Below are 12,933 nucleotides of genomic sequence, written 5' to 3' on the forward strand. Positions count from 1 at the left end.
GAAATGCATCATACTGCCAATAATGTAATATATGTACAATGAAACCTCAGCGTATATGCATCTCTCACCAAAACTACTCGTTTTTGAATTCCACAGTGAATGGATATTTTTTCTTGTAAGGATCGAATATTTAGTATTCCGACTCTTCTCCTGGACTACGTCAACTTTTGGGTTATATTTTTTCTCTAAGGCACTAGGCCACCCACTTGGGATGTATAGGATGAGATGCACCAGAGAAAGAATTTATTTGGGGGGAGGGGAGTTCGGCTTAATATATTGTAAAATGTCAATGGGCTATAGTAAGCACCCATGCCTGTATGGATACCATTTGGCATTGGTTTTTTGACCCATTTTGTACACTGTGATTGATCATTCTAATGAAATCCTTCGCCGTGTATGACGTAGAAATTTGTGAATAAACTGCCATGTGCATGATCATTCAGTGAAAATTAGATCATGTTCTATTTTGCTTCCATGATCATTCACCATGTATAGCCACCTTGACAGCCTGATTACATATTGAATTAACCTGTACGACTTAATGTCTAAATGCATGAACGTGTGAATGATCACGAAAATGCATCGAGCAACTACCCAACTTGCACACATCTATCAACAGAAAATAGAACCTGTTCTAATTCAGTTCACGCATTTGTGCATGTTCTGTTTCAGTCCACAAAAATCATTCACACAAACAAACATTAACTCGTACATGTTAATGTGCCATGTTTCCAGGCATTGGGAACTCTTTTCTGGTTTGCAAGTTGACTTCATGAATAGATGGGTGAAATGGGGCACTGAAAATGGTCAAACCAGCGAAGATAAATGACATACCAAAGGGAAAGGAATGAAACAAGGGGCTTATGGAAGGCATAGGGCAAGACCCGCCAAAAATGAGGAGAATAAAGAAAAAATTTGAGTACCATAATTGAGAGGGTATGATTTGACTCTCCATTTCTCATAAATTTAAATGTAAAGTGGTATAGGGTGTTCAAGCTTAAAATGAGTTGCCTAACCCTAGCACAAATCGAAAGAATGGGGCCTACCTCCTTTAAACCCCAAAACTGAGGATTCATGCATGCCAAAGAACGAATACATACCAATTAATACAACGACTAACAAATATTAACCACATTTGTAATGCCAATTTTTTTGCAGGAGGGGCAGTCAGCAATTATTTTGTAGAAAACATTTCAAATCCATTGTTAAGAACATAGTTCCACAATTTTAGGCTATTGAGTACTTTGAAAAATGCTGTTAATTAAATAATAAATGAAGTTCATAAATGGATGTAATTATGCAGCATTCATGAGTGGTAAGCTAAGCAAAGGTGCTAGAATCACATAAGCTTATGATATTTTTGCATTGAAAATGAAAATTTTTTAAACAATCATGTAGTCATATTTTCGCTGATGTTACATATGTTTGGAATCACCAAGGATTTTAATCTTTGCCCCATTAATCATTGTAATTTAGGAGGATGCGAACGTGTGATAATACGAAAATTAATTCACAATTCTTATCAACTAATTTATTCCAAAATACAGAGTATTACAGAAATTGCACACACAATATTCTGAAAATATTAATGATATACAAGTACTCAATAATATGTGCAAGTTTTGGTCTCGCGGTATCTTTCAAAATAAAAGCAAAAACGAGCCAAGACATTATCTTACAAGCAGCCTCATAATCTGCTCAACAGCAAGATTAAAACTTAGAGAATAGACATATTTCTAGTGCAAAATTATGTGTACATACTCTTGAGAGGAACTTTTACTGTACATGGAAAATTTGCAATTTATCATTTATACATTTTTGAAGGCAGTAAAAGAATATTGAGATCTTATAAAGCACTTCAGAACAGAGATTTTCAGTAAGATGGCTTTTCCATATTGTCTAAAGAAAGAAAATATACAAATCCACCATCCATCAAACTTGGCCTCTTAAAATCAATTAATATGAACTTGAATTTTTTTGCCACCAGATCCAGAAAGTATTTTGGGACATTTTTCAATGCGGCAAACCACATTTGTCTGAAGACATTCCCTTCCCCACACTTACCATGTACAATCTTAAATAAATGTAACCAATGGATAGACTGATGGGCAAGGACCTTGACCATCCCCATATTTTGCCATGTTACATGTGCTAATGGAACCATATCCATAATACACCCTAAACATAATATCTGCTATTCTGAGATTTCCATCATGCATTCAGCAAAAATTTGCTCCAAATAATTGGAAGCATCCTCAACTTCATTTCAAATGTTAAGTAAGATCTTTGAATAATTATACAATTTGTGCATTGCTATCTGGCTTTGTTCACCACATGATATAGGCAAGATAGTATTATTAGTGTCCAAACAATTATTGCTGTGAGTATTGGAGTAAATATAATTTTGAGAATTTTCCATGGACGCAGTAAGTATCTGGTGAATTTCAGCCCAACTGTTTATAAATTACGACCGGGATTTGTATGTGTTGCACCAGAAATAATACAGTATGATTTTGAACTCATGCGATCACAGCAATAAATAATCTTTCTAGCAGGCAGTGAAAATTACCATGGAAAAATTATGGACTTGCTGCAGAAATACTGATGCTTTTTCTCCACTTGATTACATTTTTTTTTTAATTTCAATAGGTAAATAAAGCATGCATTATATAAAATAGACTACATGGCATAATGTGGGGGTAAAAGGAAATTACGAGACATATCACTGGACCCTTAGCCCTGCTTGCATGAAATAGAGTCTATCACATACTATGAGTTCATTTCTAAGAACTGGTGCACTAGTGAGAATAGAAGACGTAAACTAATGGGAAAGAATAATTTTAAAGGTAAAATGGCCTTAGGAAATTTAGAACGGAGGGACTAACAATTGAGTGGGAGAAACAAGAAAACTTGTTAGAGAAATGAAAAGAGAGAAGCATTTTTGAACACATGTAATGCCAAAATTTCCAGTTAAGGTAGCTTCAAATGGAGAGGAAAAGATTTTGAAGAAGACAAATGCTTGATGAGATACAAAAAAATGTGAAAGAAAGATGACTGGCGAATGCAAGATGATGTTCAGCATTGAGTTAATATGCCAGAAACCTGTCGACAGATTAAATTTTAGAAGAAGAAGACAATGATTTCGATAGGGATTGCCAACTGATAGGCATGATATCCGGTTTTTTCGGTAAATAATCAATTTTTAAAATAACTCAATGTACAACAATAAATATTGATCAGCAACGTAGAACTTCAAAACTTGCTTGCAAGCAATTCTATCAGTGACGAATTCACAAGGCAGTGCAAACCTTCAAGCAGTTATTTGAACCTTAGGGAGGTACTGTTGGCTTAGTTGCACTAGGAATGCTTACGAAAAGCTGTAAGAGTTTTAAAAATGAATGTCACCCACCCTCTCAGCCTCAAAAATAATATTAATTTAAAGAAAAATTTAAACTCTTAGACACTGTTATATCATGTTCTTTAATGGACGGAATCAGTGCTCTACTGGACGGATTATTATCGATATATATACTTTAGCAAAAATAGATAAAAATAACATATGCATTAATTATACACTAATGCATAAAGAGATAATTGTTTTTAGATTCAATATCAAACTTTTGGTTAAATTTGAGTGCTAAATACATGATACAAAATCAACATGAATCTATAAAATACCTATATATAATACAAATATACTCAGTAAGAACACATTGTTACATACTTTTTATGTACTAATATTGGTGAATTGGTGCTTAATAGCTTTGTAGTTACTAAGTGACTGGTGAACTACAAATGGCACAGGCACTCATTAGTTTAAAAGCTCAATGTGAGTGGCATGTGGATATCCACTACCCTAAAAATATTTGGAATAGGTTAAAATATATGTACTTCAAATATATGTAATTCATCACTGCATACATAGTAGTGCTTAGATAAATTCAAAACTGTGTATATCAAACATGTTTAAATTATTGTAAAGTAGTTGGAGGTTCAAAACTCATTCTATAAAACTTAATACAATAGAAACTCGTATTTGATGAGGACATACATAACCGATACACATGTCATTCAAAATTGTGTATAATTCTGAAATTAATCTGGCATGCTTTCAAACTGGAGATCAAGTATACGAGGAGGATAAAAATATACCTGGGGCCACATTCATTGTCTTTCCATTAGGGTTATCCAGCTGACAGTGGGAGAGTTGGATATAAACGTTTCAGTCAAATTTGAGCCAAAAATGAAACATCTTACTGGCTTACACTTGACAGCAAATTCCTGTGCTTACAAATTTTGTTAAAACGAATAACAGTAGTACTCTGTTAAGAAATGCCAGCATGATCAATTCTTCCACTTACTTAGCATAATTTCATGTGTTACCAAACACGATAATACATCTTAGCTTAGGCTTATATTTCCTTCACCATAATCTCTCGGTTTCTAATACTGAGACTCATAAAAAATCTTATGGAAAAGTTCCACATCGTATTTGTATGCTTCCATCACTATCAAAAATTGATATAATTTAAACAATATTCTATTAAGATACTAGAGAATATGGATCTCCTGCAAGGTTTGGTACAACGGTACCATTTCAGCTGAAATCTAGCTAAAATATTCATTTCTAGCAAAATATGTAGCTAATTTCTATCTAGAAATTTTTTCAGAGGCAAAGAATATTAATTATATAAGCAAACAATAATCAGCCTTCAGCTGCAACTATAAATGCAGCCCTTGGTAAGAGGGCCACAGATTTTGATTCTGTCTGGTGATATTCTTGGTGAATTATATATATTGCCAGTGAATTTCAAATCTGAGATCCACTTTAACCCTCCTATGACAGCTGCAAACCTCTAATACACTCTTGATGCTGGAGTCATCAATGAAACTTAATCATAAAAAAATGCATCACCAAAATTTTAAAAAATATATAAAACAACATTGTAGGCTGATGCACAACATAACAGTGTGTTGAGTGAAAAACACTCAGATAAAAATTAAACATGTACATAATTGTATGACCATGAAAGCCTAATATCATTCATTAAAACTAAGTCGTCTAAAATTAAAAACCATTCACTCCCTTCGATCTAAAAATAAAAAATTTCAAATAAAATCATTTACGCTAAAACACAACAATAAAGCACATCCTGCAATGTTTGCCATGGAATTCGAATGATTGTTGATGCTATTTACAGCTGAGTTTCACTGAATTCATTTTGGTTTGGTTCAGTGGGCACAGATTTGTACTCTGTGCCCGCCTTTACTCATGCTTTACTCTCTTCCATTGAGAACTGAGCCTGAGAATCCTTGATGTTAGCATTCTTCTTCTTTTGTATTTTGGCCTCAGTGAGGAAGAGAATTGCATCAATTACCGCAGCAAAAGAGCCAACGACAGCCATTCCAAAAGACCAATCTAGGAAGGTATTTTGGTGATCTGGCATCCATCCCTTTCCATTTGCCAGACTGGCGAAGATGATTACTGCTATCCCCCCCGATATTCCTGAAATAAAAAAGAATTCTTAATTATTAACAAATTATTACAGTAAGTAACCTATTTCAATTGGTAAGCATTGAGAAAATTTGCCTGACTATGGATTCACAACACCCAAACTTGAAATACATCGTCAAAATGAAATAGAAATCCATTAAAAATTATGAGATCTTGTTTCTGTGATGAAAAATTCATTTCCGCCTAAAACAGTGTAACTATCACAATCTGATAATGTAAATTATATACCATTTTACTGACAACAAATAGAATATGAATGGAGTTCATCAAAATCACAATCTATCCAGCTTAAGGCAAAATATAATTTATCCGAGGATAGGTATGTTTCCAAACAGGGTAGCTTCCCTCATCAAAGAAAACGAAAGGCATTGATTGCGATTTATTACCCACTAATAGTGTATTCATAATATACAAATTATTTGGTTTTATAAATCCCTGTTCAGACGAATGGCAATGGTCAATTTTAACCGCATTTGAAAAAGGCCAGATTGGCACCCATGCAAATGCCGCTCCACGTGACGTCACAGGCACCTTGTTTCTGTACGAGTGGATAGGAGTTCTACATCGTCTGAGGTTACCAATGCATGCATGAGGCACAGAGCTCAGGGAAACATGTTTTAATAATCACCTATTAAAACTGCCTTAAGTCGGAAAGTTTCCTTCGTTCGATAGGGTATTAACCCCTTAACTGGGGAGAGCGACTATAGTCGCAAGCGGACTCCGCTCCCCATGTGGGGAGCGCGACTGTAGTCGCGCGTGCCATCGCGTCGCAATGTTATGCGGAGAAGGCATGAATATTCATTCTTAATGCATCATTGCATGTTTTTTGCTTTGTCAGAGGTTCTATACAAATATATTTTAATTACATTGCCATTTTTGTGCAATAGCTTTACTATAAATTTTTTTTCGAAAACGGCATCTCCGAAAATCGGTGGATTTTCTCCCCACCAGGTGAAAGATAAGGAAATTTCTGCCCCCAACCAAGGGGTTAATAATCCGTATTTAAGCCACGTGCTACCTGCTAGCAGGATACTCTGCTACCAGCTAGCAGCCTGCATAGTATAAGTGCTCAAAGCCTCACCCCAAGGTCACCTCACACGGCGACAGCGGGATCCAGAACGACGTCACTCGAGGTTTTCCCAGCATTCATACTTAGCTGTCGCGTTTTTGCGCACTTGAAAATTATCACTTTTCATTTAATCGCGAAAAATAGATACTGTCATTAAAAAATCTAAAAGCGTGAAATACGTACTGCAAGAGTAATAATCTTTCGATTAAGGCAATAAAAAAATAATAGGAAACCACCCTATTCTACACCAACTAAAAGCAAAAAATATACATTTAAATGGTCATAAGAATCTTTTACCGGCGAGAAGCATAATATTCCACTTTAAAAACTTTTACCCCAAGAATTTAGATACCCATAGATTTGTAGGCAAATTATTCTATCACCGCATTGACTTGATTACTATCTAATGGACTTGCATTGCCCTGAGTGAAATTGTTGTTGTGTACTTGATTGAACAATTCTTCCACACCCGAGAAATTGCAGGAAGCAACAGAGTCTACACAATTACACAAGTGAGAAATCAACCAATTAGACCGTTACTGCATGCAATGAGGTGCGACTTGATTTTATTTTCTTTCCTGACTTAAGCAAATTAGTGAATTGCTGATTTAACATTGAAAAAATGATTAGCCTTCATTTTTCAGGTATGACTCAGTTTCCATCAATTTACTGTTATGGAAGTTCCTTTTCCCAGTGGTGTTAACATCATTTAGGCAATCATTATTAGGCATCATTAGGCACTGTTGACAGTGACTGCAATGTGACATTCGTCTTTCAATGGAATAAGAGCAGTAAATATTTAAAGGACAGTAAAATTGACAATTTGATCCAGAAAATAATAACTCAAAGCTAGCTTATCCTTACAGAATGTCTAATATAAAGTGACTGAAAGTGTTGAGGAGGTTCCATTATGACTAAATACTTTAGAAATAGAATACTTTTCACATATGTATTTTTTAAAGCTATGATTTCATGGCTACCACCTTTATCTGTCACAAGGGTGCACAGAAAGTGTATATTTTACAATTTGGTATATATATATAGCCTTCATAAGCCAACCTTGATACTATTTTCCTCTACACTAACATGATTTGGTTTAAAATTATAGCATCAATTTGCTGATAACAGAAAATGCATCATATCAATGAGTCCACATTTCATGCAAAATAAAAAATTAACATTAGTTTTTGGTCACAACAGCATTTAATCTGGTTAAAATCAACATTTTTCCTATGCTAACTATTGCCAGCATTGCCAAGAGCCTGAGTCAAAATTCTGTACATGAAATGTAATTTCCAGAAAACAGCAAAAAATTCTATTTTGTCATCAACAGTCGGTGAAGGAATGTTATACAGAGCATGTTTGAGAATTTTCATTCAAAGACATCCCTTTTTCCTTGGAACCCTATTAAGCAACCACCAAGCAAATACTGAAAAACTAAAATTGATCGAAAAAGCCATTTCGCCAATTCCTTTTGCAAATCCCTCACGACACAACTGTGTATCTTAAAAACGGCAATGCATCTTTATCTTCTGCTTTAAAGGCTAGTGAATGAGTCATTTGGTTCGTATTTCGTGTCAAGCTAGCTAACTCAACTTAGGCAATATTTTCATTACACAATTGAGGAAAAGAAATTAACACATGGAATATTTGAAGTGAGTCGAGGAGAGGGCCTCTCACATGATTCCTCCAGGGCATTAATGAAATTTAATTCTTAAAACATGGCATTTGCAGCATCAAACCGATTCGAATAAAAAATTACTTTCTTTCTGGTTCTTCAACTAAACCACACATCTATTTACCCACAGCCATCGCATAAACGAACCCTGTACCAGGGGTAACAGTACCACATATGATATTGTGTAATTTTTATAAACGGAGGTATCAAACGAAAGGAAAAATGCCAGGAGTAGACACATTAAATGAATTAATGATAGACTTACCTGCAACTATCAGACAATATCCAATCAAAGATATGAGAAGAGCGTATTTTCCCTGGTCAGGTCCACAACACAAGAAGAAGAGAAGTACTTGTATGAAAGCGATCAATACAAACAAGAAGCTAATCGTGTAAAAGAACTGGGTTGCAATCATGAAAGCTGAAAAGTAAAATTAAATTAAGAGGAATTCAGTGACATTACAATCACAATTAGGGCTTATGCGTCACTTGTTGATAAATTTCAAACACATGCTTACGAGGCAATAGATAACCGCGTATCTCGTCGTATCCATGAGTAAATGGATCATAAACCCAGCGACACCCAACGAAGAAGCGTCGTTGATGTTCATCAATGGGATCACCCAGAGATCGAAAACAATGAGTCCATAGACCAAGCCTTTCCAGCTTTGCTCCTGTGATTCGGCTGTCACTCACCAACCAACTTGGTGAACAAAATGCCACAGTAGTAAAAATTAAGACAATAACAAAGACTCCAACAGCCACATTCCCAGCCAACGACCTTTTCTTCATTTTGAACTTTTCGACCGTCAGTAAAAGTCAGAAATCAAACCCTACTGATCAATAAATTAGGTCACGATTAAAATAAAAATTTCACCGTAGTTATATGAAAAACCTCCAAACATGAAAAATACGTAAATATTAATAACACAATAGGTAGTGCCGATAAAACTTTTCAAAAATATCAAAGATTAAAAATCCACCTAACAACAACAATAAGTTTCCAAACACAAGCACTCAGTCCGGCATGAGGCCAATTACAGGAAATTTCCAGCAAATAAAGAGCGATAGAGATTCACTATAAACTTATATCACAGAATTTCTCAGCATAACAATCTACTCCACGCATCAGACACATAACCAAAACATCCTGTCCACGCCCAAACTAAACAGTTTGCTCACAACTCGCCAGGCGTTAGTCCATTGAAAAGTGCCACCTGTTGTGTGGCGTCCGTTACTACGGACATTCGCTGTCACTTGTCGTGTTTCAAATCTTGTTTGGTGTTATTGTGATAATTAAAATTTTAGAAAGCTGGGACTACGTTCTTCAGTAGTTTCTTGGGGGCAAATGTATGTTCTGTAGAGGTGCAAGGAAGGAAATGTGATAATTTATTCACCGTCGTCTTCTCGCCCATGACCTGGAAATGTGGGCGTGTGATTCACCTAACAAGTCCATCAGCTAGCCGTGGGAAACAGTGAATTCTCACGGCATTACACAATCAGGCTACATATTTCTCATTGTTTCCAATGCTTAAGAGTTGCTCGTGAACGCCTGGTGTTGAAACCCTGGCGTCTAGTTCAACTAAATGAGGACGTACGTTGTGGCAATATCACAATATGACGGTTAGGTATATAAAAAATTATTCAGTAATTATTATCACAAATTTAAGTGGTAATATCCAACTTGCGTGTCTTCTGCAATTCTTATAATTTTTATGCAAGCGATTCCAGCGAAGATTCGTTCACAGAAGTAGATTTATCCCTATCTTAAACCTTTCTTACACACACAACTGTCAGTATATTTTCTCCATTTCCATAACTTAATCATTAATTATAAAGTACTCCAAAATATTATTCTTGTAGAGGTGGCGTATAATATTGATGGGAGTACTTATAATAAAAAATTAAAGTATATGAATCATTGGTCAGGGCAGTGGTGCAGCGAGGGAGGTTTTGGTGGATAAACCCCCCCAGAGCTCAGAGAAATTTTTAAGTTTAATCCGTTTTACTTAATTGGATTAGTATTACTTATAGAATAGTGTTAGGATTAATGAAATATCCCTCAAAAAGCTGTAAAACTCACCATTTAGAACCATTAATCGTAAAAATTTTCTGGAGGGCCCCCGCACCTTCCGCTTCCCCTGGAGGATATACAATGCCCCACACCACTAATTATTAGTGGCGCCTAATCACCCCCCCTAGCCTTAATTCTTAGCTGCGCCCCTGGTTCAGGGTGAGGTGAAGAGACAGGATTTCATACTTGTTGGAGTTGAACCATGAGCCAAAAGAAATGAAGGATTGAATTGGGGATTTATTAATATGCCATCGAAGGAAATGCTAGGCTCACAATTTACCAGATACATTGAATGAGGTCTCTCGGTCACTTCTAGCATAAGTAACTGTGAATTTCCGGCAACACATTGAACATTCAACAGAATTGCCTGTAGTTTAGTGATGGAAAATGGTCTCCATCATACAGCTATGAGATTTTGTATAGTGCGACCTATTCACATTCCCCAAATGTATCCCCCAAGGACATAAGAAAAATGTACATGTCTGATTCCTCTGGCTACTTAACACATCACTGGGAGCTCTCACTGGTCATATAAGACCATTGAAACTGTCACATGAGGGAAGTTTCATGGGAAAAAGTTGCGCATTTCATTCGAGTTGAATTATCTGTGTACTTGAACAATTAAGAGCTGAATTCACTTTACTTGCTGGCATGCATCTTACTTTTTTTATTAAAAAACGCCCATCAGGAATATTTCTCTTATCACATTTTTGCATAATGCATGTGAAACTTTTAACTGTAATCATGGGATATCATTTTGATTTGATTTTTGTGTATGTGCTTGTATTCCGGTTTATTAAAGTTACCAGCAGACCTAGCAAACTTCATAACAATCAATGAACAGTTTAGTTAAACCATTTATAAATCAAGAATGGCTGTACCTATTTTAATCATATTTGACTGGTTATATCTGAAAAAAATATTAACTTAAACTGTAAAAACATGTATAGCAATGGCTTGTCAGGAAGACCTTTTCATTATTCAATCTACATATACATTCAAATTTATTCTGTTGCGTCCCAAGTTTCTTCTCATTTACTATATTTTTTATTTGTTATCAGGTTCGAGAAAAAATCAAAAAGTCGATAAATAAATTCAAATTACGCAAACCTGTCCCCTATCTAAATTGAACTTTTCTTTTCAATTCACCATTAGGTTTGCCTTTCTGTCCATGGGCGTGCCCAGAATCAAAACTAGGGGGGGTCAAAAACTTATAGCTGTGGTCGTTCAAGTTGTAACTTTTTTGCACAGGAAAGATTAATGAAACCAAAATTTTAAGGAAATTTCATACAACAGCAATTTATTAGTTTTTATAATTATTTGCTTGAAAAAATAATGATTTTTTAAATTTTAGTTCCATGCCTTATACTAATATAATTTTTCTTCAAAAGAAAAATTTGTTCATAACTTTTTTTAACTAAATTTATTTTCGATTCTAGGGGGGGCAGTTGCCCCCCACTGGGTACACCCATGTTTCAGTCCTCTTTTCCTTCTACTCTTCACCCCTTCCAAACCCTCTGTCTTCTCCATATCTTCTCTGGCAGTTTCCACTCCTCAACCAAAATGACTAGTACTTTGTCGCTTATCTGCTGTCCTTCCCTCTTTGCCATCTCCATTTTCCTCCATGCCTACATCTCCAATACCTCTAATCTTTTCTTGTCTTCCTTCATAAGCGCCTATGTTCCCATGCACATAATGATCATTTCATCTACTTTTTCCTATTTCTGTTAGCCTATTTTGCTGACATACTTTATTCCTGATATCCTTATCGCTGTATCCGTTTTCCACCTATTAGCTGCCTAACTTCTCCGTCAGCTTCAGTGTGTGTCCATGTCCAACCCATATGTTTACATAATTTCTCTTCTTTTCCTCCCCACCAGGTATTTTTCCTCTCTTTTCCCTTAATAGTTTTTCAATAGATTAATGCAAAAGATACAATGAAAGCATGGCTCAGAAACCAAGTTAGAATTTGATCATCATATTGTTATGAATGCATTGTTCTTTTGATTACCTGTCTAAACAATTCCAGCCATGGATCCATGATGCCTTCTAAGGCAGCATCCAAAAATTTCTAGAGCTCGAGAGATGATTTCCGAGGAATTGATGGCCGTAAGGTTGGACAACTGTTCTGTGAACTCATAAATATGTCAAGTTAGTTAGCATTATTTCCCAAGTTTCTCATTATAATTTGTGAAGGTTAAGGGGCCAGAGATCGATCTATATATTTCATTCTTCAATAATAATGTTTATTATCCGTGGGCAAAATACATTTGCATGGAGTCGTCTAAAAGTACAATTACATAAAAATGATCAATTCAAATATAAAAGATCAATAAAAGCATGAAGTTTCTTATCCTGGCAAACAATATTTTGCCCTTTATTAATTGAATTTGAAATGCCAAAATCGATATTTTTCTTTATTTTCACCAAAGGCATATTTTTGTGGTAACAACAAACTTTCCGACATTTACAATTTGGCCAAGGAGTTTACCTATGACTCCACAAGAAGTTTACTATCACATTTTTTCCAAAGAACAGACAATCCTTTTTCATATAGCAATTAAAGTACTCAGTTGTGAATTTTTGCCAAATACTAA

General features: G+C 35.3%; 2 protein-coding genes across 2 annotated transcripts in view; one reads left to right on the forward strand and one right to left on the reverse strand.

The window, feature by feature from the left end:
* The window catches only part of LOC124161363 (ribokinase-like), a 45,845-nt gene that overhangs the window by 17,116 nt on the left and 15,796 nt on the right, over window positions 1-12,933 (forward strand). The window lies entirely within an intron of this gene.
* LOC124160517 lies at window positions 1,517-9,602 on the reverse strand. The gene is made up of 3 exons (XM_046536376.1): window positions 8,781-9,602; window positions 8,528-8,683; window positions 1,517-5,506 (listed from the first exon to the last, which is right to left on the reverse strand). The coding sequence occupies exons 1-3, from the start codon at window positions 9,052-9,054 to the stop codon at window positions 5,271-5,273; spliced, it is 666 nt and encodes a 221-aa protein (XP_046392332.1). The 5' UTR covers window positions 9,055-9,602; the 3' UTR covers window positions 1,517-5,270.

Source organism: Ischnura elegans, chromosome 6 (genome assembly GCF_921293095.1).
Source record: "Ischnura elegans chromosome 6, ioIscEleg1.1, whole genome shotgun sequence".
Classification (NCBI taxonomy): Eukaryota; Metazoa; Arthropoda; class Insecta; order Odonata; family Coenagrionidae; genus Ischnura; species Ischnura elegans.

Excerpts from the sequence above, each read along its gene's own strand:
- LOC124160517 (XM_046536376.1), bottom strand. The coding sequence starts at position 9,054 with ATGAAGAAAAGGTCGTTGGCTGGGAATGTGGCTGTTGGAGTCTTTGTT. Across the intron at positions 8,684-8,780 it reads ACGCGGTTATCTATTGCCTC|CTTTCATGATTGCAACCCAG; the intron begins GTAAGCATGTGT and ends TTTACTTTTCAG. Across the intron at positions 5,507-8,527 it reads ATATTGTCTGATAGTTGCAG|GAATATCGGGGGGGATAGCA; the intron begins GTAAGTCTATCA and ends TTTTTATTTCAG.